This window comes from Sarcophilus harrisii, chromosome 6 (assembly GCF_902635505.1).
Source record: "Sarcophilus harrisii chromosome 6, mSarHar1.11, whole genome shotgun sequence".
Lineage (NCBI taxonomy): Eukaryota > Metazoa > Chordata > Mammalia > Dasyuromorphia > Dasyuridae > Sarcophilus > Sarcophilus harrisii.
In genome coordinates this window covers 203,672,696-203,700,231 of record NC_045431.1, presented here as the reverse complement: position 1 = coordinate 203,700,231, position 27,536 = coordinate 203,672,696, and the positions used below count along the sequence as shown (strand labels likewise).

Here is a 27,536-nt window from a genome sequence, read left to right as displayed (position 1 = left end):
CTCCAGAAGAGCCAGATTTTAAGAATATCCCAAAAGTCTTGACCAACAGTGATATTTTAAAAAATGTATAGGTCAAAGAAAATAGAGATAATACAATGACAGTTTTTTTCCAAAGTAAATTATCGACCCAGTTGATGTATGTATCCTTCTGGTAACACAAAAGGACCAACTCACCCACCTGTGGCCCTTCATAGTTCTTAACTACTTTGTCTACATCACCTTTTTGAACTGGAAGAACAGACCTATGAGCAAGGGAAGATAATGTTTTCATTCTTTTACTGTGGAAAAATAAGACTTGAGAAACAAAGTGATTCGCCTTTATTAGAATGGATGCTTTTTGGGGTCAAGGATTGTCTGGATTTTTTTATTTCTACCTTCCAGAACTTGGGTCAGTGCATGGTGATCCACTGATCAATTAATTGACAAGCTCCTACTATGCACCAGGCATTATGCTGGTCATTGAGAGTAAAAAGACAGAGAATGAAACAATCCCTTCTCTCAAGGAACTTAGTATGAATAAATGAGCACTGATTGATTGACCCAAGATGATATAACAGATCAAAGGCAGATGAGTACTAATATTTGCCAGATCGGTGTTCTTTGGGAGGCCTGGGTTTGCCTAGGAATTATTTACAATTCAGTTTACAGTTGCAAGGCAAGGTGACCTATCTCTCCAGTTGACATTCCCAGATTGTTTTCCTCCAGATTTCCCTTCTACAAATAAACATTAGGCCTCCTTCTATTAAAAAAAAAATTAAAAGCACACATGGCTGGCACAAACATTCCCAGTCTGGCCATGAGTTGGAAAGCAAACAAAATCTGTGAACAAGCAGCCTTTAAATCTGATCATTCCAGGTAAAGTGAGGGCAATGATAATAAAAAAAAATGGATACAGGATTAAACAGACAGCCTCGCCATTAGCTACAGTCCTTTCCCATTAGCTGCCATCCCTACCTTAGTATCATTGCCCTCACTGAGGGTTTATTATGAGTAACACAATAAATATATGCATATATATTTATTATACATATATAAAAATAAATTTAAAAATAGTGTAATCAAACATGTGTTCATCCATGAAGGTGCTCACTGCAGCATGAGGGCCCAGATCTAGATCCCTGACTGAGGCGGTGCTGAAGACACAAGAGCAGCAGTGACCTCATGGGGTCACAGTCCAAGATTCAGCATCCAGACTGATGACTGGGGAAGGGGGCAGGCTGGGCCTAGGCTTTGAATCCCACTTCTGCTTTTGACACTGCATGATCTTGGACTGATCACTGTCCCCATATCACTCTAAAAATGGGGTCATTAACCTGGAATATGTGAACTTTATAAGTAGGGGGGAGGAAAAGGGTATGAATATAGAGAAGGTAAAGAGGGAGAGACAGACAGAAATACAGAGAGAGAAAGGGAGAGGAGAGAAAAGGGAGAGAGGGAAAGAAACAGAGTGGGGGAAGAGAAAGGAGGAAGGGAGAGGGAAATAGGGTGAGATAAAGAGGCAGAGACAGAAAGACACAAGGAGGTAAAGAAGGAAAAGAGGGGGTAGGGAAGGAGAAAGGAAGATAGAAAAAACGGATTGGAGGGAGGGAAGGGAGGAGAGAGAGAGGGAGGAAAGGAAGGAGGAAGGAAGGGAGGGAAAGAGAGAAGGAAGAAGAAAGAGAGAGAAAGAGAAAGAAAGGAGGGAAAGGCAGATTGATGGATGGACAGAGCCAGAGAAAGAGAGAAGGAGGGAGGGAAGGAAGAAAGGAGGGAAAGAGGGAAGGAGCATGCCATGGAGACAGAATTCAGAAATATTATTTCCGAATTTGCTTGACTCAAAATCTAAAACTTGAATCATTATCCAATAGTTGGAAAGGATTTTTTGTTGTTGGTTTGTTTCTACATGGTGCCTAATTCTAGTTCTCTGTAACTTCTTTCTGTCTTACTTCTGACCTCTGATTCCAAGAAGAACAAATCTAATCCCTTTTCCACATGACAACCCTTCAAATGGAGGTTGGCTACCATTCTCCCCAAGAAAGGGATAATGGCAACTTAATGCCATCCTCTTGTAGCTCGTGAGGGGTCAAACATGGATTTCACCCTTGCCTATAACCTTATGGATTCCTCAAATCTGGGGGTCTGTCTGAAATGCAGACCTGGTTACAAGGGTAGTAGTGCAAAAGAATGAGACAGTGTGGAACAATACGTAGAGCACCAAACTCAGAGCCTAGCTACATCCAAGCCCCAGTTTTTTCCATTTATTGCTATGTGACTGTGGACAAATCACTGTACCCCTTTTGACTTTAACTTTCCCTCCTGTTAAAAGGGGTGAATAATATATGTGAGGTTTACCTCCCAAAGTTACTTCAAACATAATTATGAATATGACGCACTCTATCGATGTGAGCTATTATGATTATTAAAGATTATCTAACAGTGGCGGGGGTGGTGGACAGCAATCCCAGCTAATGACAAATTATATGTTTCTATAATTATGAATTGTTTATTACACATATCCATTAATGCAATGAGGATTAGGGGAGCAGCTTAATTAATAGCTTAATGATAGAGGATATTTTTCTTTGATGATTATGCTCCTCCCACCCCAAGGGAGTTACTATTATTAGTTCTCCATATTCTTTGGTCTGCAAATTGGAGATGGGGCTGGAGAAAAAGAAGTCCAGGATAGGAGAATTTTCCCCGTCTTCCTTCCCATGGGTGGTCAGAGGAAGAGACCAGTGTAGTTTGTATCCCATTCTCCAAGCAACTGCTATGTTTATTAGATGACAGGAGAATCATTAGTCCCCAGGATACAGTACTTACAGAGGTCATGAACAATGGATCAACCCAAGTGTCCCCAGGGTGAAATTTCGTAAGGGGAATAAAAGGATGAAGGAGAAGGGAGGGCAAGTGGGCTGCAGGAAGTGAAAGGGGCAAACAAATGATGAGAATTTATTAAGTACCTACTATGTGCCAAGCATTTTGCTAGAGAACTAAACCTTTGGAGACTCTGGCAGGAACATTTGTATGTTCCAGGGAGATGTAAGAATGAATGGATGAAAATAAATGAAAAAGCATTTATGGAGCAATTGTTATGTGCTAAACACACAATAAACACTAGAAACAACACAGAGAAAGGAAGAAAGAGAGAGATTGACTTTGGAGAGGAAGTCAATGTGTCATAATGGAAAGAATCCTGTATTTGGGGTCAGAAAATCTGGGTTTGAATACCCGGAACCCCATCCATGCTACTGATTAGCTGTATATAATCATGTGTGCAGCTCCCCCTCTGTGAGCTGAAGTTTGTTCTCCTGTAAAATGCAGAGATGAGATCAGATTGCATCTACTGAGATTTCTAGTTCTGAATTCTATGATTTTATTAATCATACATCAGGCTATTTTCTTTTCTTCAGAGTAGTGCAGCCTTGGCCACTAAGCTTCAGTCTGCAGTTTATTATCTTGGCTTTCTCCTTCAAACAGCAATTGTTTCTCACAGACCTAGGCCCACAGATTTCCCTAGTCTTTGGGAACCTCATGGTTTTATTATGGAAAATGAAAATAGTTTTCATGGAATGCTACCTTTTCTTGCTTTAATATATTCTTCTTATTATTATTTCTAACCCTTTTCTTCTCCCTCTTATATATTTATTCTCTTTACATCCCAGCTGCAGAATTCCCTGAAGAGTGACTTATGTCTCGATCAAGGACCAGATACCGAAAATGTTCCCATCATGTACTTGTGCCATGGCATGACTCCGCAGGTAAGATGGATGGATATTGCTGTGGCTGCTCAGGATATTGACCTGGGTACAGGAAAGAAATGGAGGTTGCCAATGTGGGAAATAAGGGCAATGGGCTGGGATGTCCTGCTTGCCAGTGGGCGAAAACAGCCAGCATCCTTCCTCCATTCTTTGGCTGCGCATTGAGAATCAGGAAACAGCCAAGGGGCCAGGAAGGAAGGAGATAGCAGGATTTTGCTAAAGAAATCTAAAAATCATGAAGTCCCTGAGAGCAAGGGAATATATCTGAGAAGAACCAAAGTTCTTCCCTGCGTCTGTGAGATTTGGTAAGTAGCATTATATGGGGTTCTGCCCTGTGGTTTAAGTTTGTGGTTCTGTTATTATAAAGATCTTCCACTTAAAAAGACTTGTGATTCCATTGTTATAAAGCTCTTCCACTCATAAAGACTTGTGATTCCATTGTTATATAGATCTTTCATTTATAAACTTGTGATTCCATTTTTATAAAGATCTTCCGCTTCTAAAAATTTGTGATTTCATTGTTATAAAGATCTTTTGCTTATAGACTTGTGATTCCATTATTATAAAGATGTTCCACTAATAAACTTGTAATTCCGTTATTATAAAAATCTTTCACTTATAGATGTGTAATTCTATTTTTATAAAGATCTTCCACTAATAGACTTGTGATTCTGATGTTATAAAGTTCTTCCATTTATAAACTTGTGATTCCATTTTTATAAAGATTTTCTGCTTATAGACTTGTGATTCCATTGCTACAAAGATCTTCCACTTATAAAGACTTCCTCTTCAAAGACAGAGCTGAACCTTTTCTTCATGTATGATCTTAGAGAGTTACCTGGTCAGGGAGATATAAATGACTTGCTAGCCCAGGGTCACATAGTTAGTTTATTAGAACTTCTCCCTGATTGCTGATTCCAAAGCCAACTTTCTCCATTATGAAACACTATTTCTAATTATTTTATTCTCTCTAGCCCATTTTGGATGTATACATTTTGTATTTATTTATCTTTGCATATACTGTTTCCCTCTGGTGGAATATAAGCCTCTTGAGAACATAAGTGCTTTTCATTTTGTCACAATCTCCAGAGCCTAACACAGTGTTGGCCAGTAGGAGTGTGTTCATTCCATAAATGCTTGTTCAGTTCCTGAAGAGGGTGGTGAGAACTCTCATTTGGGATTCTTCAGCCATCACACTTGGGGACCATGATTTGATTTCACAGCAGAGAAAGCCTCTCCTCCTATTGAAATTAAGTCATAAACACCCAGAGACCTTTGAGACATCTTCCTCAAAGAGAGTCCTAACTCTGTCTGATGTGATCACTGGGACTCCAGGGGAAAGGGCCAAATGCACCAATCAGAAAATACTTCCAAAGTATCTTCAAATTCTCAGTGCTCAATACCGGTCTCAGGCCTTTGCACAGCTATCCAGAACAACTTTAAAGCACTGATAATTAGCCTCTGAATCCTGGATCAGTTAACTGTCTGGAGCTCTAGAGAGATGAGGTGTCCTGGGAGGTCCAAGCAGGAGCACTACCCCGTGGAAATCTTGGAGTCACACAGAGCTGGAATCAGTTCCCAGCTCTGCCTCTCCAGGGATAGACACATGAAGGAGTGTTAGAAGCAGATAAGCATTAAAGCTGTCGGAGGTGGGAGCCCCCACTTCCCTTCATCCTCTCCCACTCCGAGTCCTCCTGGGACATCTTCATCTAGTCTTCACATGCTTGATGATTTTAGGGAGTTGTCTTCCCTCGAGGATTCTTTCCTTTTCCTCAGGTGTGGGCTGCTGGGACTTTCAGGAGGGAAAACCTTCACAGATTTCCTATGATTGTGTAATTCTATCTCCTAGAGGGCTCAATTTTTGCAAGGCACTTTCTTCTCATCCTTTTAAGATGGTGGCAAACTTCTTTTATTCTATTTTCCTCAGATGTATGACTTTACATGTGTGAGTGTTTTCTCAGGTTGAGAGGATGTTTATTTTTTTTCTTTCTTCTATTTATTCCTTACCCCTTTGCTGAATAAGGGACTTTCCATTTCATAAAATTTAGAAATAGAAGGGACATCTGAGATCATCAACTAACCTTTTTTTTTTCTAGCACTGAAAGTCCACAAAGGATAGATTTGACTGAGTGGACATTGACAGTAACAAAATGAGGGAATGAATCCAAGTTTTCTAGCCCTAAATTCATTGCTGTTTCTGCTACAAATAAAAAAAAGCTGGCCTCTCTTGAAGAGTCTCTTTAAACTACAAAAATGAAAAGAAAGCTAAAAGGACTTTTGAGATTACCTAGTCCAAACGCTGACATGTCTTTGAAATCCTTCTCTTTAGGACCAGTTTCCAGCTGCTGTTCTCACCTGCATGAGCACCAACCCTCTCCACCCCGTCTGCACCCTAGCCCAATTACAATGGGCTATCCACCCGAATACTTAGCCTCAGTCTCTGTTTCCATCCCCAACAGATCTTTATTCCATTCTATCCTGTCCCCATCTCCATCCTAACCATCCCATCCCTGGCACTCTCCCAACCCCATTTTCAAAGATATTTTCCCATCCAAATCCCATTCCCATTCCTATCTGTATCCCTCTTCTTTCTCTGCAAATCCCTTCTCAGTCATCATCTCCATTCCCTGTCATCCCCATTTTTACCTCTTCCTCTTTTCCATGCAAATCTGTTACCTGGAGGTGGGTTGTTGCTATTGTCCAGTTTTTTCAGTTATGTCTGATTCTTCTGATCCCATTGGGGGTTTTCTTGGTGAAGATACTGGAATGGTTTGTCATTTTCTTCTCCAGACCATTGTGTATTACAGAGAGCTGCATCCCAGACCATCACAAGTCATCGTGACTTTTGTTCTCCCAGTGAAACTTCAGTGACTCTAGAAGAGAACACAATTCTGATCATTTTGCTGAACTCTATCTTACTTAACTCCCATTTCAAACTATCACCCATCACATCCTGAAGTTCCTGGTCCTCTGAAAATTAAGGATGGACACAGGTCCTCCTGACTTCAGACCCATTGCTCTATATGAATTACACCACCTAGCTGCTCAGAATCCATCATATAGTCTCTTCGTTCTATTCCTTTTCTTTTCCCTTCTCACTCAGAGGTCTAAAGTAAAGAGGTCCTGAGAATTTTCTTCTTAGAAAAGAAGCCTAAGGCAAGGACACAAGACATAAACAAAGCTATTCTTTTATATAGCTTCTCTTGAGAGGGGCTCTATCCACATGAATGACCACAGAAAGCCTGTCTGGTTCGGAGAGTTTCTCATAATCCTGAAGCAAGTGGCAGTGGTAGTGCCTGAAAATACACTAACTGGCCTTTTCCATGGCAGTTTTCATGGATTTAGTGAAGCCACAGCAATGTTTGGCTCTTACCTAACCAGGATATTCCCTGGCTGCCATCCTGGGCTTCCTTGGGGAGATTTACAAAATCCTGGGCTAAATTGGAATGGCTCTGAAGAATTCAGCAGATTTTCATATTAACTGAAAGCTCTTGATTAGACTGGTATGTGTTCCTTTTCATATCAAATGAAAACACAATAACAATTCTATGACACCTTCCACCAGTAATAAAAATAATAACTAATATCTGTTTGGTTCTTTAACATTGTAAATGAACCTTATATATGATTTTATTTGAGTTTCAAAACAATCCTATGAGGAATGTCCTATACTCCACTTTACAGATAAGGAAATTAAGATCAAAAAAGTTAAGTGAACTGGCTCTATATCCCAGAGATCATAATAGAGGGGAAGGACCTTCAGATGCAAAAATGTTTATAGTAACTCTTTTTGTGGTGGCAAAGAATTGGAAATTGATAGATGCCCATCAAATGGGAAATGGCTGAATAAATCATGGCATATGAAAATAATAGAATATTATTGCTCCATAAAAATGATGAACAGAATGATTTTAGAAATTCCTGGAAAGATTTACATAAACTGATGCTGAGTGAAGTGAGTAGAACCAAGAAAACACTACACAGCAACAACAAGATTGTGATGATCAACTATGATAGACTTTCTTATTCTCATCAATACAGTGATCCAAGACAACCCCAATAAACTTTGGATGGAAAATAATATCTATGTCCAGAGAGAGGCCTATGGAGACTGAATGTGAATCAATGAACATTATTTTCACTTTTTTCCTTCTTTTTCTTTCTTTCTCATGGAAACATGACTCACATGGAAATATGTTTAAAAAAATGAATATACATGTAAAAAAGGGGGGAAGTTTAAGTGACTTCCCTGTGCTCATATACATTAAGTATTGAGCTTCCAGATTCCTACTTTCCTTCCAGAATTTCACTGGGGAGGGGAGAGGGAGAGCAGAGAGCCAAGTTTGCACAGCAAAGGCAGATAGAAGTTCTGATGTCCTTGTGGTTTCAGGCTATCTAAAGTAACAGTTGATTCTAAGAAAAATCATATAGGGAAGCAAAAGAAAAAAGTCAGGTATAAAGAGTGATATAAATTAGGCACAGAATTAAAAGGGGCCTTTTGGAATATCTAGTTTGACTAGGGGAGTGCTATATTCATCCTGATACTGGTTTGCAAGAGCTGATTATTACATTTTCAATACAGGATTTAGTGGTGGAAAAAAAACTAAATAATGCATATTAAACTTAAAATTATAGCCAGCATACTCTTTTTTAAAGATCTGGTTGTTAGGGGCAGCTAGGTGGGCATGGTAGATAGAACACCAGCCCTGAAGTCAGGAGGAGTTTAAATATGGTCTCAGATACTTAAACTTCCTGACTGTATGACTTTGGGCAAGTCACTTAACCCCAATTGCCTTAGTAATAATAATAATAATAATAAATAGAAGATCTGATTGTTAGACATTTATCAGAACACCACTGAGATTGACCCACATTCTAAACAAGACTCCCCCCCCTATAAAACATCCAACCAATGGTCATTCAGCCTTTACTTGAAGACTTCCAGTGAAGGGGAATCCAGTTCCCCTTGAGGTAACTCATTCCTCTCTGACTCTCCCCATTTAGGGAGATCAAGTCTAAATCTCCTTGAAAATAACTATCTTTCAAGTTATTTGGAGATAATTTTCATATTCCCCAATATATAACCTTTTTATGTCATGGGCTTCTTTGGCAATCTGGTAAGACTCAGGGATGACTTCTCAGAATAATGTCTTTAAATGTATAACATTAAATACAAAGAACTATAGAAGTAACTAATTATGTTGGAATATAGCTGTCAATTTTTTTAAGCTCACAAATCCCACATTGAGAACTATGGTCCTAAGACTTTTGTTCTCCAGACTAAACATATAGCATGATTGAATGGCCTTTCACCACCCTGGATGTCCCTTTATATATGCCTTGTATACTATCAACATCCTTCCTAAGACATGCTACCTAGGACTGAATATAATATACTAGATTGAGTCTGATTAGGGGAAAATTTGGCAGGATCTTCATCTCCCTAGTTCTGAAAAGTCTTCTTCTTTTAATACAAACCATGATCAACTCAGACTTTTCTGGCTGCTGAATAAAGTTGTTGGCTTATATTAAGCTTGTAATTCAATAAAATATTCAGCTGTTTTTCAGATAAGCTGATAAATAATCCCATTCTTCTCTTATCTTCAATTTATGAAAATGATTTCTTAAAACTACATGGGACCCAAAATTGTTCAATCTGCAAGAAAAACCACTGAGGCAGAGCTCCAAGTCAGTAGCATTTCATTAAAGGGATCACAGTCCCCTTCAATGAAGTGAATCTCAGATATTCCTCATGGTCTGAGATTCCTCCTTTCCCCGGGGTCCTACTTTTATAGGTTTGGATACCCAAGCACTCCAAAGAAGCAAAGTAAAACACAGAGTCCCATTGGTTGATAGACTCTGATTCTGACCCTCCAAGAGATCCAGATATAATGGATTAGCATGGGTGGCCACAAGGTAGACAAAGTAAGTGTCATATCCACTCACTAAGTGGTCATAATATAGTCACCTCCCATGTTGGACAAGAGAAGGTGGTCTGGAGACGCAAAAATAAATTGGGGACTTTCCATATCATTCCCAAGTTTCCTATCCACACTGGATTTGGTCATCAGCATTCTTGCAATTAGGCAAGTGAACTTCATAACTGGTTCTTCACAGCTCTGTATAACATACAGAATTTATAATCACAATCCCAAGGAAATCATATCAAACTGATTAATACTGACTGTAATAAAATAGGGGTCTAATTGATCATCTATCATATACAAGTATAAAACTTAATATTTATTCCTATTAAATTTTACTTTATCGAATTCAGCTCAGAATTTTCTCCCATGACTATTATCTTGATCGTTCATTAGAACAACAACAAATTTTTGTCATCTTAAGCATATAATAAGCTTGCATTTATTTATTTATCCAAGCCATTGATTAAAAAAAATTATATTGAACATATTAGGGCCAAGTAGAGATCTCCAGAGCACTCCACTGGAGATTTTTTTTCAGGCTGATATCCAATATTTACTAAATTTTGAATCTATTGACTAAACTATTGAGTCTAGCCATTTGAGTTTTTAATACACCAAAAAAAAATCCACATCATAATTTAGCTCTCATCTATCTTCTTTACAAGAATAACATGTGAGTCTTTGTCATATGTCCTACTATAACATAAGTAAACTATATCTAACTATTCTTCTAAACTACTGGTTTGGAAAGGCTGTCAAGAAAATCATTGAGATTCATGACCTCTATTTAATGTTCTTTTCTACAAGTGTGCTAATGATCCTTTAAGTAATATATTATGGTGGCAGGGGAGGCAGTTAAGATGGTGCAGTGGATAGAATGCCAGCCCTGAAGTCAGGAGGATCTGAGTTCAAATCTGGCCTCAGACACTTAACACTTCCTAGCTGTGTGACCCTGGGCAAGTCACTTAACCCTAATTGCCTCAGCAATTAAAAAAAAAAAGTAATATATTCTAAAATTTTCTCTGGAAACTATTTAAAGTCCACTAACCCATAATTTACAGTCTATTATCTACCCTCTTTTAGATGAGTGTTCTTATCTTACCTAGGCCAGTAGTGCAGAGGCCATTCATGGACCAGCCCAAACCCATTGTGGATGGATAAAGAAGCTTTAACAAGCTTTAACCTGTTCCATTTTTAATCTGTAGTGGTTCATGTCTCCTTAGGCCAGCTTCTGTCTCTCTCTGCTTATAAGGGTTTAATATATTGGTGTTAGATTTAGTGTGGACACTTAATCTCAGGTCTAGCCCCACAATGGCTTAGACATCCCAAACTCAAATGATTCAACAGCTTCAGCCTCCCTAACAGCAGAGATTGCAGACATTTCCTAGTTTCTGAAACATTTGCCTTTCTTGAATTCTATGATTTCTCTCCATTTCTCCAGGATCTCCCCAAGAGGCTGGCAAAAGCTCATCAATAACATATCTTAGGTTCTTTCAGCACCTAAGGATGTAATTCATCTGGACCTGATAACGATTTCATCAAGAGAAGCTAGACACTGTTTTTTTTTTTTAAATCATGGCTTTTCGCTATCATTATCTTCCTAATTATCTTAAATATCAATTCCCCATTAGCCATTTTTGTTCTCTCCTTTCCAGTTCAAAAACCCTTCTCCTAGGAAGAAAAATTAGAAGCAAAATAAGTGTTGAATAGCTCTGCTTTCTCTCTGTTATGCATTATCTTTGTCCCATTCATTCTGAGAAATAGACTATCCCTTCTTTCATCTTCTTTCCCCCTCCCCCCAGCAGAGCTTTTAAAATCCCTCTTGTTATTCTTAGCTCTCCTTGCTAGCCTCAGCTCATTCTGAGATTTAGCACTCCTGACAGGATTCTTACAGGACCATTCCAAGCTTTCATATTCATTCCATCTCTGTTTGTTGCCCTTGATTCCATCTTCTGTACTTGACTTTTAAAAATCTAACTTTGGTGATGAATTCCCCATGTACCACAGTGGTCTCTTTAGACAACCTCTTCCCCTTCTTCCTCATCAGAATTATTTTCTTTGTGTCTTTAGAATTTCATTACTGACAATCTCATAGGCTGACTTTTTCCAATGGAATCCTTTCTCCGAACCCTTTCAAATATGCTCTCCAAAAATATCATGTGCCTATCAGACAACATCTGATTTTCCTGTCTTCTCTGTCATTCCAAGTTGGAGTAATCACTTTCCTCTAAGGTTCACATCATTTCCATCCACCCCCTTCCATCATTGGTAAAAAGCTGTATTTAGAAGAGATATACCCCCTTGTTGGTTCCTCTAACTCTTGATAAATAGAATTATCATTAAAGTAACATCAAGATATTATTAGCTGCTTTGCCTTTGGCACAGAGACAGAGGGAGAAATAGAGGAGGGATCCCTCCAGCCAAAGTGTGATAATCAAAGTCCCATATCATTATGGTATCATCCTCTGTGCCAGGTTTGTGATATGTTCCTCAAATTCCCTAACTGTTAGGTACTATGAAAACAACCTCTCCTGTTTTTGCCCCTGTTAATGTTCCCATAAATAGGGAACTAGAGTGCTTAGAACTTGAGAGATCTAGGAAAAGACTTTTGAATAAAATGACCCTAAATCTGAGCCTTGAAGGAAACTTGAGATTCAAATTCCCTCTAATTTCCTATCAGGTACTTTGAAAACAACCACTTCTGTTTCTGTTAATTTTACACAAATAGGGAACTAGAGTGCTTAGAACTTGAGAGATCTAGGAAAAGACTTCTGAAGAAAATGGCCCTAGATCGTAACCTTGAAGGGAACTTGAGATTCCACCATATTTTCTGGATTTCCTTTCATGAATTTATCTTCTTAAGACAGTTTTTGACTCCTTTTTCTTCTTCTATTCTTTCTGAATGAAACAAAGCTTTTAAAAGTCATATTCCAGTGATGAATCTTATCTCACCAAGTCTCAGAGATATCCATGATGTCCAATTTGTCCCCTGTGTTATGATCACCATGTTTCCCAACACTAAACATTTGAGAGTATGGGTTTTATTATTTCTGATTATTTACTAAAATTGTATCTACTATGAATTTTGGGGCATCCCCACTGCTGTTCTCTCCACATTATAGTTACCTTATTTTCATAGTACCTAAATTGGTGAAGAGCTAAAGGTGATTTTCTTCCTCTCCTTTCCTTGTTCCCCATTGCAAATTCCTTGAGGATGCTCTGGATTCATTTATATGGATGGTTCTTCAATGATCCCTGTTGGGATGGACTGGTGGTTCTCACTCTCCCAAAGAGAGGGATTCAGGGCTTTTTTCTTCACTCTAGGTTAACTCTGCAGCTAATTTTTTATTCCGTTTTATCAAGCATCTCATTTGCATTTCCTTTTAGCAGTAAAATAAACAGTAAGGCAAGGCTAGGCCTGGGATGACAGGCTTGTCAGTTCAATGGGAGATGTATCACAGCCTGCAGCCACCCAGGGAAGGTTCTAATGACTGTATTCAACCTCTCTAGATGTGGCTCCCTCACCCCTATTTGCTCAGCATGTCCATGATGGCCCTGACGCTGCTGTCACTGCCCTATCATCGAGAACACAGGCATTTGGCTTAGAACTCCCCATGGATCCGTAGCACATCCAAACTTTGTATGTGGGTTTAGAAAATGGGAGGTTTGTGGTACTTCTTTATAAAACGTCTCAGGATTGGATACTTCCATTTGTCAACCAAAACAGAACAGAGAATGCCTTGGGCTGATGCACCAGAATTCAGGTTTTCTTCCTGGTTTTTCTTTCTTGGAAGCCAGAATTAATTGAACACCTTTCCAGCACTTTGTCATCCAGCAAACTAAGACAGGATGAGAGAGAGGTGGATTCACTCAACATTCATTCAACAAGCACTACTTACATATCTATTATGTTCCAGGCAAGAGAGAGATCTGAATTGCATTTGGGACATTGCAAAGCTTTTTAACTGACCCCAAACTTCCATTGAAAGAAGAGACCCATCTTTTCAAATCTAATATGTTACTGGTGTTGCCATGGAGCAACAAAAAAGGGAAACACTAATGCCTTTGAAGAACTAGAGAGAAGTAGATGAAGGGCAAAGGAGAGGTTTATGATGGATAAAAACAAAGTAAATATCATGGCTAAATAATTGTATGATCAGAAGAGGAGATAGCCTAGTATGTGGGTAAGGGGACTCATGATATTGGGAGAAAGCAAGGAAGACCTCTAGTGAGAGTGGGTGGACCTCTTGTATCAACCTAAGAATCACACAAGTTGGACAAACAGACATATATTGTGATCAGCATAATTGGAGTGAATTCTTCAATTAATTAGTATTTAAATATGTGTTAGGCATTGTGGCAATTGCTGGAAATGCAAAGAAAAAGAAATTATACAATGGCTGCCCCAAGGAACTTATACTCTATTAGACAGAAATAGCATGTATATAGTAAAGTAAATACACTGGAATTGTCCAGGTAGGGTGCTTAGAACTTGAGAGATCTAGGAAAAGATTTCTGAAGAAAATGGCCCTAGAACTGAGCCTTGAAGGGAGCTTATTCCCCAAATAAAAGTGAGGAGAGAAAGCACATCAGACATGTGGAATGGTCTGTGCTAAAGCTTAAGGGTAGGAGATGGAATGTCTTGTAGGGAAAGAGTAAGAAGGCCAGTCAGGCTAAAGAATTATGAATTCACACTATGAAGATAGAATTAACTTTAGATATCAAGCAAAATAGTTTATCTTAGACACAATAGGGAAGCCCTGGAACTTCTTGAACCAGAAGTAATATGTTCACTAGGAATTTTAATTTGGTATCTATATGGAGGATAGATTGGAGAATGGAGAGACTAGAAGAGATTAGAAAGTTATTTCACTAGTCCAAGGAAAAGGTAATGGTGGTCATTCAGAGTGAAAATTGTGTGAGTGGAAGGAGAAAATCCCAATAGATGTTATGGAGATAGAATAAATAAGAATTGGCAAATTAATGGATAAAGGAGAAGGGAAGTAGAAAAATGATGGATGGCTCTTTTTTATGACCTTGGGTGACTGGAAAGATATTGACATCCTCAGTAGAAACAGAAAAGTTAGGAAAAGACAAGAATTTGGGAGAAAGGATATTGAGTTCAGTTTTGTACATGTTGAGTTTGAGAAGACTTATGCAACTTCCAGGTACAGTTGTCCAGGAAGCAATTCCAGACTAGAATTCAGTAGAAAGTTAGGATTATATGCATTTGTAAGTTAATCTTAAACTTAAAAGGCATTTTTTTCTCTCCTCCACACAGAGAGAGAGAGAGTGAAATAAAACTTTTATAAGAAATATACATAGTAAAGCAAAACAAATTTCTGAACTGACCATGTCCAAAAATTTATGTCTCATTTTGTATCTTGAATCCATCACTCCTCTGTCAGGAGGTGGGTAGCATTCATCATTCATGATTTTCTAAAACCATGATTGGTCATTACATTGCTCAGAGTTCATAAATCTTTCAAAATCCTATTTCTTTATGGTGTTGTTATTGTATAAATTGGGCAGCTAAGTGGTACAGTATATAGACCATCAGCCCTGGAATAAGGGGGGACCTGAGTTTAAGTCTGACCTCAGATAACTTCCTAACTACTTGACCCCGAATAAGTCATTTAATCCTTTGTGCCTTGGTTTCCTCCTCTGTAAAATGAGCTGGAAAAGGAAATGTCAAACTTCTCCAGTATCTTTGCAAAAAAAATAATCTATGGGGGCCCCAAGGAGTCAGACAAAGCTGAAATGACTGAACAATTAAATAAAATGTCCTCTTGGTTCTGCTCAGTTTTGCTGTATCATGAAGGTTTTCCTAGGTTTCTCTGCTTCCTTTATCATCTTTTTTGGCACAATAGAATTCTGTCATATCAATAGGCTATAATTTCTTCAGTCATTCACTAATTGATGGGTACCCCTTTTGTTTCCAGGTTTTTGCCACCACATAAAAGAGCTGCTACATGAATATTTTTGCATATGGTATCTCTTTTTCTTCTTACTTGGATTCAGTTGTTTTAATCACATCCTATCCTTTTGGGGATTTCTGGGCAAAGATACTGATTTGTCAGTTTCCTTCTCTAACTCATCTTACAGATGAGGAAACTGAGGGTAAAGTTACTTGCCCACATCACACAAATAGTAAGTGGGTGAAGCCAGATAAACTCAGATCCTCCTGATTTTAGGGCCAGCATTCCACGATACCATGTAGTTGGATCTTGGGGCTAGATATGTAAAGCTGGAAAACATTCACATAGAGATCGTTATACAGAATGGGAAGAGAGCCCAAGAAGAATCCTTGGACATACTTGTGCATAGGATTTATAGAGGGTGAGCATGAATGATAATTTGGCAGAGAACAGCATGCAAAGAGCGGTTGGGTTTGGAAACAGAGAAAAAAAGTGTATTCTCTATGCATTTATACATACCATGTTATTTCCCATACACAGAATCCTGAGACAATAAAACAATAATCCCAATAAAACAAGCATTTGTCAGGTGGACATCAAAAGCCTACTTTGAGCTGGGAAGTCCTTTTCATACTTTGTGCACATAAGTACTGTCCATTTGTATAAGGGTGCACTTACTCAGGGGAAATACAGGTATAGTTTCATCTAAGGGCACTTTGTTAGGGGAGCTCATTGCCTGTGTGTGACATGGACTAGGTAATGTGGTCTACCCTTTGTCCCTAGTTGGACCAAGAGAATGAGAGACTTGTTTTTTCTTTGTATAGAATAGTTTGATCACTTAAACTCTCGGGGCCTTACTTGCCTGAATCTGTAAAAATGGGACTAAATGACCTTCAAGATCCAATCAAGTTCTATAGAATCCTAGGAAGCCACAGTCAATACCAGTAAATTGATGGGCCTATCATGGAAATAAGCTCTCAGAGCCTGAATATGAGTGTTTTGTTGTTGGAATATCACCAGTAGAAAGAAGTTTCAGTATAGAATACATTAATGGAGGGGGGCAACTCCTTAGTAACTTATAGTCCTAGAGAGTCTCTTGGAATTACTGAGAACTTAAATGAGTGGTCCAAGGTCACACAGCTAGCCCAGGTATTCCTGACTCCAAGGCTTGCCTTCTTTCTACAATATTATACCACAGAGAAATAAATAAATATATATATATTTATATATTTTAAATCAAGAGTAGCTATGGGATATGCTCAGTCCTCTCAAGCACATCCACAAAAAGATTTGTTGGAGAGAAATAATTGACAATCATAGATAGGAAAAAAAAACTTCTGTATCTTATGTTTCTGTACCAATACCACCGCTATTCATCTTGTTATGGATCTCCTGAAGAACCCATCTGTGGAAGTGATAAGAATGAAGAGTGGATGAAGCACAGAGAGAAGGCCTTGAGGTCAGAGATGCATTAATGAAGGGAGAATTGATGCTGGCTCGGACCTTCTAAATCAATTGCCTGAACGGGTTTATTTCCTCAAAAATAAATTATGAACCATTAGAAAAGCAGGTGGGGGTGGAAGTTGACTTGGCTGAAGGACGCATTACAAATGAAAGTTTCCAAAGATCTCATTTCTATTTGTGAAAAATAAATTTTTTCTCATGGCTTGGGCGGCCAGAATAGACATGTGTATCAGCAAAATTCTGTTTTCTTGGCATTTCCAGGTTGAGACTGACCCCAAATCAAATCTGATTCAGTTGGAAAGTGAATTAAAGTCTTTTTCAAGTGCTGACCACAAAACAGATTGAACCATAATCTGTGTTGTCCCCCCTGCAGGATGGGTCTCTAGGGTAGTCTTCCCCTATTTGGCTTTGACAAGGGAAGGGCTGCTACAATTCTGACCCAGTCATTCAGGGATATCAGGACTATATATGGGCTCCAGGAAACAGAGAGAAGGCTTGATGGCCATGGCTTAGTCCTGCAGTGACAACAATCTTTACCCAGCAGAAGTATCCCTTGCTGCTGAAGCTGTGAAACTCAGCACTGAGGTCTCAGGGCCCCCATGGGAAGCTGTATGCTGTGATGGAAATGGTCCTAAGATCTGGGTTCAAGTTCCTCCATCATTAAACTGAATACCTCACTGATTCTGAACAAATCACTCCACCTCGATGCTCCTCAGTTTTCTCATCTGTAAAACATAAAGGGAATTAGTCCAATTGATCGCCAAGGCACAGGGTATAGAGTCAAAAAGACCTGAGTTCAAATCCAGCCTCAAACATTTGCTAACATGTGACCTGAAACAGTCACTTAACCTATATTGCCTGAATTTCTTTAACACTAAAATAGAGATGATAATAAGACCTACCTCCCAGGGTTGTTGTGAGGATCAAATGAGATGATATTTGTAGTCATTAGCATCATTTCCTTCCTTTCTTCCTTCTTTTCAAGTCCCTTTAAATTCTAGCTGTATAATTCTATGATTCTGGTTTATTCATGGCTATTTTTGATCTGCCATTTCCCAGATTCACAGGGGCTGTTTGCAAAGCAACCCCCCTGAGTGAAATAGCATAAAGCTTGACATTGATAAGCAATTCTACCTCTGAATTATTTAGTGATTACCTTACCCTTCCTCTAAGGAATCAGTATGTGTATTTTCTTCTGGACTGGAAGTATATGGTATATCCAAAAGTTTGTTTGGTCTGGTCTATTCTTATCAATCTGGGTTTATTTTTAATGATTCTAAAATCCTTTTAGAGTTCCTTTTTAAAATTCCTTTTAAATAATTTTCAGTTCCAAATTCTCCCCTTCCCTCACCCAGTAAGAAGGCAAGAAATATGATACTAATTATATATAGGATGTCATACAAAATATATTTCTGCATTAGCCATGTTCAAAAAAAATTAAAGCAAGAAAAATAAAGGAAGAAATGCTTCAGTTTGCATCGTGAGTTTATCAGTTTTCTATCTAGAGGTGGGTAACTTTTTATATTATGAGTCATGAAAGAGTTCTAGTAGATCATAATATTGATCAGAATCACGAAGTCTTTCACAATTGATCATCATTACAATTTTGTTGTTACTGGGTAACTTGTACTCCTGATTCTGCACGTTTCATTTTACATCAGTTCAAATAATTCTTCCCAGGTCTTTCTCCCCTTAAAACCATCTCCTAGGAACCATTTCTACTAAAAATCACAGGAACGATATCCTGTATAGAAGCCAAGTTATAATGTCAAACCCTTGAGGTTATATTTTCCTTATAAAAGATCAGCTTATACTATAGATCCTTTTTTGGGGTTGGTTGGCTAACTAAGGGTCATAATAGCAAATGCCTTTCAGCACCTATACCCCTTTTAAAATTAGCCCCGTAATTCCCAATTGCCATGCTAAAATGTGTGAGAGCCCAAATGCTGCATCACAGTATATAGGGGTATAAACAATTTAACCTTATTAAGTCCATTATGTTTTCTCCTTCATGTTTAACTTTTTATGCTTCTCTTGAGTCTTGTGTTGGTCAAGTTTTCTATTCAACTCTTATCTTTTCTTCAGGAATGCCCCTGCATCTTCAGATTCATTAAATATCCATTTTCCCCTATGGATTATACTGTTTTCCAGGTTATTCTTAATTGTAATCCTAGCTCCTCTGTACTTCTGAGTAAGCCCTCTGTTCCTTTAGTTGCTAACTGCCAAATCTTCTGTGATTCTAATTGTATTTTAATTATTTCTTTCAGGCTGCTTACATTATTTTGTTCCTTGATCTAGGGAATGCTGGAATTTAGCTACAATACTCCTGGAAGTTATTACTTTGAGAGCTTTTTAAAGAGATGATTGGTGGATGCTTTCAGTTTGTACTTTGCTCTCATTCTGAGATATCTGAGCAGTTTTCTTTAATAATTTCTTGAAATATGATGCTTTAGCTCTTTTTTTTTTAAATCATAGCTTTCAGATAGTCCATTAATTGCTAAATTATCTCTCCTTGATTTATTTTCCTGGTTAGTTGTTTTTTTTTTTTCTACAAAATAGTTTACATTTCCTTTTTAGTGTTTTCTCCTTTGTTTTATTATTTCTTGATATCTCATGGAATCATTAGCTTCCACTTGACTAATCACACTTTTTAAGTAGTTATTTTCTTCAGTAAAGTTTCTTATTTTGTTTTATTTTGTCATTTGGACCCTTTACATTTTTAAGGAATTTCCTTCAGTATTTGTTTATACTTCTTTTACCAAGCTGCTGATTCTCTTTTCATAATTTTTCCAAAGTACCTTCATTTTTTTCCTATTTTTCTCCATCACTCATTTAATTAGTAAAATAAATTTAAATAAAATTTCTTTGTTCTTATTTTTATCTTTCTTTAATTCTAGGGATTCTTGTTGAATTTATGTCCATCTGCACTTTCCTGTTACACTTTGCTTGCAGAAGTTTGATGTAGAAGTTACATCATTGTCTTTTTCTGTCAGGTCAAGTTCTTTTTTGTTGTCTATTCAATTTTTTGAGCCTATTGCTTGACTTTGGACTGTATATATTAGAGTTGGACTCTATTCACCTCTGGAAGTAGAAGGAAGTTTAGCCTAGTTTTTAATTTTTTTATGTCCTACTGCTTTGTCAGCCAAGTTTGGGGGCCTATGTGTTTTCATTGTTTCCAGATTGTGTGATTTGGGGAGAGTTCTGGTCACTGCCCTGGTCAGTACATGAATTCTTACCCAGACAGGACTCCCTGCTCTCTCATAACCATTACTCTCCATTTTGGAACTATGACCCAGAACTGGGTAGTGGGTAACAGAGCTGCCCAAATCTCTTTATGACCAGATATTTAGCCCTGTTACCACACCTGGGTGCTTGACCCTCCTACTGCTACCATAGCCACTGCTGCTGCTATGGCCACCTCCTCCAAAGCCCACAGCCCATGTTACTTCCACTGTGCTATACTCCCAGCCATTTCCTAATGCAGTGTCCAAAAACCTCTCTTTCTGTCTTCCTATGCTGTTCTGGATGAAAATGAATTTTACTTTTTGTTAATTTTCCCAATGAGAATTGATGCACTTTTTAAAGATTTTAGAGGGTGTATGTTGTAAGGGAGGGGGGATGCTCAATTCACCCCATTATTTTAACTCTATTCCTACTACCGTATTTTATTAATTTTTACTTCTGCAACTTTTCTAGCCTCAATCCCTCTTGTTCAATGTCACAGCTTTACTGGTGCATTGGGTCAAGGAGGATTCTATGGTGGATACAGCACTTATGGACTCATACATCTCAGAGACCATGCATCCCTCCCTGACTAGCCCCAGACCCTCCTCATCCATCCACTCTAAACATTTTTGGACATATGTTCTGCCACTTTACGTCTTTTTCCTCCCTCCACCCCATCCAAAATAGTACAATCCACCCCCAGAGAACTTTCTTCATGCTTAACATCCCTTCATACCAGACATCTTGAAATAGCCTGCATTCCAAACTGCTGCTAATTATCCATATGTATAACCCCCCCCAAAAAAAAAACCTCTCCCTACATTCTCTGCTTGTTATCTATTGCACAGGGAAAAGTTATTCAAACTCAAATGCACACTACCCTTGCTTTTAGAAAGAGTGTGATTGCCCTATGGCTCCACTCAACATCTCTGTGACTCTCCAGACCAAAATCCCATGCCTGCTTACCAGTCTCCCAAATGTGTTTTTCTCCCTCCTATTAAAATATGAATTTTTTTAGGACAGACTGTCTTACTTTTACTTACTATACTCAGTATCTAGCCTAGTACTTGGCACAAAATACATACAACTACTTTTTTTTTTTTTAATAAAAGCTTTTTATTTACAAAACATATGCATGGATAATTTTTCAACATTAACCCTTGCAAAACTTTCTGTTCCAAATGTTTCGCTCCTTCCTCCCACTCCCTCCCTTAGATGTCAGGTAGTTCAATACATATTAAATATGCTAAAATATAAATACATACATTAGATGGTGGTGGGAAACACTCATCATGGCAGCAAGAGAGTGGATTTTTATTTCATTTTATTATAGCTTTTTATTTATAAGTTACATGCATGGTAATTTTTCAGCATTGGCAATTGCAAAACCTTCTGTTCCAATTTTTTCCCTCTTTCTCCCCATCCCGTCCCCCAGATGGCAGGTAGACCAATGCATGTTAAATATGTTAAAGTATATGTTAAATACAATATATATATATACATGTCCATACAGTTAAAGAGTGAATTTTCAAGAAGGCACATGACTTCAAATTGTTATTTTGCCAGCACTTCTCTTAGCAGACCAGTTGGCTTCCATACAGACCACCTTGACCTGAAACATTTGTTCTAACTCCTTCCTTACCTCTCTTGCTCTTTGGATTTGACGTCCTGAGGGACTTTGGCTCCTGACCTAGTTTGGCCTTTGATTTATAAGCTTTGGACTCTGAAACTCATTACCCAAGCAGAGATTCTTTCTCAACCTTAGTCATTGTCTTACTCTTTAAGTTATTGTTCTTCCCCTTCACGTCATTTGACAGTCTAAGTTAATATTGAATTGGGTGATTCTAGCTTTGAGCTGGAAATCAGAAATTTTTAAAAAACAGATTGGAAAATTAATATTGTAAATAAAGGCTTCTTGGGAAGATTGAACTTACTTAGAAAGATGGCTCAGCACAGGTTGGCAGAAGGAACTGAAAGGGAATCATTCTAGGCAGGGAAACCCACCCAAGCAAAGGCTGGGAAGTGGGGACTTCAATGAAAAATGCTCATCCTGAGAACCTGTGAAATACCTTCAGAGAATGATTCTCACTGGCAAACACCGCTCCAAGAGCATTGTCCAGGCCATCCTTCCAGGCTCTCTTTGACTTCATCCCAGAGAGTCTTCCCCAGTCACTAGAGAACCAGCCTTGAGTGTATTTCCTGAAACATGAAATGCATTTTCTAAAGTATTTTATCCTGGGTGAGGAATTATATATGGCTCTCTGGACCTAAATCTGATTCTTATGCCATGTAGGAGAGAGAAGGGAAAGCTGATGAAAAAGCAGAATAAGTAAGACTAGTGCTTATAGATAAAAATCAGTAGCCATTATTTCAGTCAGATAAGGTCTACTTTCTTGGCTAACACCTCCCAATAGGGTCTTATCCATAGATGGCATTAACATGCCATTTCCCTCCTGTTCCAGATCATTAATAAAGATTTCTGTCTAGACCAGACCTAACTCTGACCTGTGTGATACGGCTTCTGTGAGATAAACCATCCTTCATAGTAAGCACCCAGACTTGTAATTTATTGCAGAATAAGTGTTCTGCTCACTTCTTTGGCTTTTCTGAGGAATGGAGCCGTTAATGATTCGATACCTTGCTTTAGGTCAGTTATAAAGGTGTTGCATGTGGAATTTCTGAAACTCAACATTCTTGGACAGGAAAACCCCTGTTGTTCCTGAGTTGTGCCCAATTTGACAACTCCCTCTTTCCCTGCTAATCTTGTTTCAGCAGCAGCCATACTTTTCCTTGTTCCGGTGGGCACTGGACCCCTTAGCCTATGGGGCCCTGACCCCCACCCTTTTGTCACAGATTTTCTTTTCCTTGATATTTCTACCTGTTCTCAGTTTTATGTTGGATACACCCAAAGAGTGTCTCAGGCCAAGGGAAAGGTCCTCAATATTAGTCAGGTATGTATTTGGGGGTGAGGGACAGTAAACAAAAAGAGCAGGGGAAGGGCAGGATCCCTAGATACCAAGTGAGACATGGGAAGCTTTAAGTTGAGAGAAACTGGAGATAATCTTTTGTTATACAAAGAACACTCAGTTTGAAATCTGAGAGAGGGATACTGAAAGGATTACCATGTCCCTAAGTGGGCCTTGGTGGAATTTCTTGTACTGACAGGATTATCTCGTTCTTAAGTGGGCACCTGTTGAATTTTCTTGTATTGACAGGTTTATCACATACAAATAGAGTTCTCTTAAACTGATACACACAGTTACTATATATACAATTAGGAGACCAAGCTATGGATGTCAGCCCTCGAGGTTATCATTATATGTCATTATATAAATTATATATTATAAATTATATAATTTAGTAAATTATATAGTATAAATTATATAATTATGGAAATAATCATATAACTATGTAATCATATTAACATTAATTAATTGGTGATGGTTGAAATTAATAATGTAACATATATATATATAATGACCAGTTGACTTTCTGAGGCAAGCAATTAGCATAGTTAGCTTACATTGCATTGAGTCCTTTCCTATAAAAGTTCCTATCTTTCCCCTAAGGAGCTTAGCCCAGCTTATTGAGTCATCATAAAGTTTTTTACCCCTTGACTCAAAGATGACCTGATCGGCCATCCTCAGCAACAAGATCAACCAAATCATTTCTAATGGAGCAGTAATGAACTGAACTAGCTATACCCAGAAAAAGAACTCTGGGAGATGACTAAAAACCATTACATTGAATTCCCAATCCCTATATTTATGCACACCTGCATTTTTGATTTCCTTCACAAGCTAATTGTACAATAATTCAGAGTCTGATTCTTTTTGTACAGCAAAATAATGTTTTGGTCATGTATACTTATTGTGTATCTAAGTTATATTTTAATATATTTAACATCTGCTGGTCATCCTGCCATCTAGGGGAGGGGGTGGGGGGGTAAGAGGTGAAAAATTGGAACAAGAGGTTTGGCAATTGTTAATGCTGTAAAGTTACCCATGTATATATCCTGTAAATAAAAGGCTATTAAATTAAAAAAAAAAAAAAAAAAAAAAACAAAGATGACCTGATCCTGTGATTTATTTCTGGATCAGTCCCCACCTTCATGACTTGAACCCCATAATCATTATATCTTATCTGGATCACATAACTTTCCCACCTCCAGTCTCTGCACTCCAATCCATTCTCCATTGAATGGCCAAGAAGATTGTCCTTAAAGGCAGCTCTGACTATATTATCCCATGTACCTCCCTGTTACTTCCAAGATCAAATGTAAAATCCTCTGTTGGAATTCAAAATTCTTTGTAATCCAGCACATCCGATTTTTCCAGACTTCTTCCCTTTTTCTCCCTTCTATTCACTCTACAACTAAACTGGCTGATTCTCAAATACAACAATCTCAACATTCTGGCTTTCCCCCATACTCAGGAATGCTATGGGCCCCTCACTTTTACCTTTTAGTTGCCTTGACTTCCTTCAAGGCAGCTCAAACCCATCTTCTGCAGGAAGTGTTTCCTGCTTCCCCTGGTATTACTGCCATTCCCTTTCATATTATCATCTATTCTGTATAGTTTTTGCATTCTCCTAGTTTTTCACACTTTGTTTCCCCACATGCGAATGTAGATTTCCTTGAGGGCAAGAACTATTTTTGCCTTTTTTTTGTAATCCCAACACTTGGCAGAGGATAATAATAAGAACAGTAAAAGTTTAATAGTAAGAGCTTAATAAATGCTTTTTGAGTGATGAACAAAGCAATGCAAAGTAAGGCAGAGTTACATCCAGCCCCACTTTTTAATACATCATAGGAGGGAGGAGGCAAGGAGGTCCTTACTGATCCATCTGTCACTCTGTACTCCACCTTGGGTCATTCCTCTCCATGGAATGCCAATTAGCTCAGTGTTCCTGTGGGAAGGTCTATTTGTTGTCCTAGCCCTCCTAGGCAGATGGATGCTGCTTTGGGCAAGGATTTTGGAGTAAAAAAGATTAAGGGCCCTGGAGACCTATTTCTGCAAGGTTGGACAAGTTCCAATAGCTCCTGAAGGTCTGCCTGCCCGCCCCTCTCAGCTGAGGACCGAGAGTCCAAGGGAGAGGAGGTGAAGATAAACAGAGGGGAGGCTGCCTTGTAATGGGGAGCTGGCAGGCATGGGGAGGGCTGATCTCGAAACCTATCTCCATTGTGCATCTGAGCAAGCAATTTGGTGAATGGAGCTGACATTTGTTCATGCCTGTTTCTGTCTGGGGAGACTGCTCCGTGTTATTAATGCGGCTGGAAAGTTAAATTTAGATCCGCAAATGTTCTTTTGTATGTTTTTCATGTTTAATTCATGAACTCATCCCACATACCATAGGCAGCAGAATGTCTTGTAGGAGAAGTCATTTTTCTACCCTGAACAACTTCTCAATGAGCGGAGGTTCACAGCTCATCCAGAATGACGGTTTTGACAGTCCTTGGGGGGTTGGGGAAGCCCACAACTACAAATTGGTTTCCATTCCAAAGGAGTACTCCTGAAGTATTCATAGCCCTGAGCTATTACTTCATTTAATATTTTATTTTTTCCCAATTACATGTAAAAATTTTAATATTTCTTTTTTTTTTTCAAATTTTGAGTATTCTGTTCCTCCCTTCAACTCCCTCTGCACTGAGAAAGCAAGCAATCTGACATAGTTTATATATGTATAGTCATGCAAAACACATCTCTGTGTAAGTCATTCTGTGAAAGAAAACATGCAAAAAAAAAAAAAACAAGAGAAATTAAGAAAGTAAAAAAAAGCATGTTTGATCTGCCTACAAGCTCTACCAATTCTTTCTCTGGTGATGGATAGCACCTTTCATGATAAGTCCTACAGAATTGTCTTGGATTACTGTTGAGAATAGCTAAGTTATTCATAATAGATCATCATACAATATTGCTGTGACTCTATACAATATTCTTGTTGTTGTGCTCATTTCATTTTGCATCAGTTCATATAAACCTTCCCACGGTTTTTTTTCCTGAGAGTATCCTGTTCATCATTTCTTAAAGTATAATAGTATTCCACCACAATCATATGCAATAGTTTCTTCAGCTATTGCTCAATTGATGGACATTCCCTCTATTTCCAATTCTTTGTCATCACTATAAGAACTGCTATAAATATTTTTGTACACATACATCCTTTTCCTTTTTGCTTTTTACCTTTTTGAGATATAGACCTAGTATTAGTATGGCCTGGTCAAAAAGTATATGCTTGATTTTATAGCCCTTTGAACATAGTTCCATATTGTTCTTCAAAATATTCACCAGTAGTTCATCAATGTTTTAATTTTCCTACGTCCCCTCCAACATTTGTCATTTTTTCCTGTCATATAAGCCAATTTGACAGGTGTGAGGTAGTCCCTAAAGAATTGTTTTATTGACATTTCTCTCATCAATAGTTGTTTAGAGCATTTTTTCATAACCATAGATGCCTTTGATTTCTTTGTCTGAAAATTGCCTGTTTATATCATTTAACCACTTATCATTTGAGAAGTGGCTCTTTTCTATAAATTTGACTCCATTTTCTTTATGTTTGAGAAATGAAATCTTTATCAGAGAAACACAATGTAAATTTTTTTTCACAGTAATGATTACCAACTATATACTGCCCTCCATTCCATTTTACCCTGTTTATCCTTCTCTCTCTCTCTCTCTCTTTCTCTCTCTCTCTCTCTCTCTCTCTCTCTCTTCTTTCCTTCCTCCCTCCCTCCCTCTTTAAAGGTGAGATCCTTTTACCCTGTCTATTGTTGAAAGTGTTTTGCTTCTGACTTTAGCCCTCCTTTCTATCAGTTACCCCTTCATATTTTCCTGTAGAGTAAGATAGATTTTTACATCCAAGTGTATATATTCCAAATTTGAGTCAATTTCCCTTCCACATCCCCCATTCCCCCCTCCCCTGGGAAGTCTTTCATACCTGTTTTATATCAGATAATTTATCCCATCCCACCTCTTTCTTTCCCCTTTTCCCAGTACATTCTTCTTTCTCATTCCTTAATTTTTTTTGGATACATATCATTACACTCAACTCACACCTCTACTTTCTGTCTATGTATACTCCTCCTAACTGCCTTAACAATGAGACAGTTTTTAGGAGTTATAAATATTATTTTCCTATGTAGAAATAAAAATAGTTTAACCTTATCAAATCCCTTATGATTTATCGTTCCTTTTCTTGTATTTGAAAGTCATATTTCCTATTCAAATTTGGGTTTTTCATAAAGAATGTTTGAAAGTCCTCTA

At 38.1% G+C, this 27,536-nt stretch overlaps 1 protein-coding gene across 1 annotated transcript in view; it reads left to right on the top strand.

Moving 5' to 3' along the window:
- GALNT18 (polypeptide N-acetylgalactosaminyltransferase 18) overlaps positions 1 to 27,536 on the top strand; it is a 430,583-nt gene that overhangs the window by 354,452 nt on the left and 48,595 nt on the right. Inside the window, exon 9 of the mRNA XM_003773612.2 lies at positions 3,645 to 3,740. Coding sequence (XP_003773660.2) covers positions 3,645 to 3,740 — 96 coding nt within the window. The remainder of the gene's footprint in view (positions 1 to 3,644; positions 3,741 to 27,536) is intronic.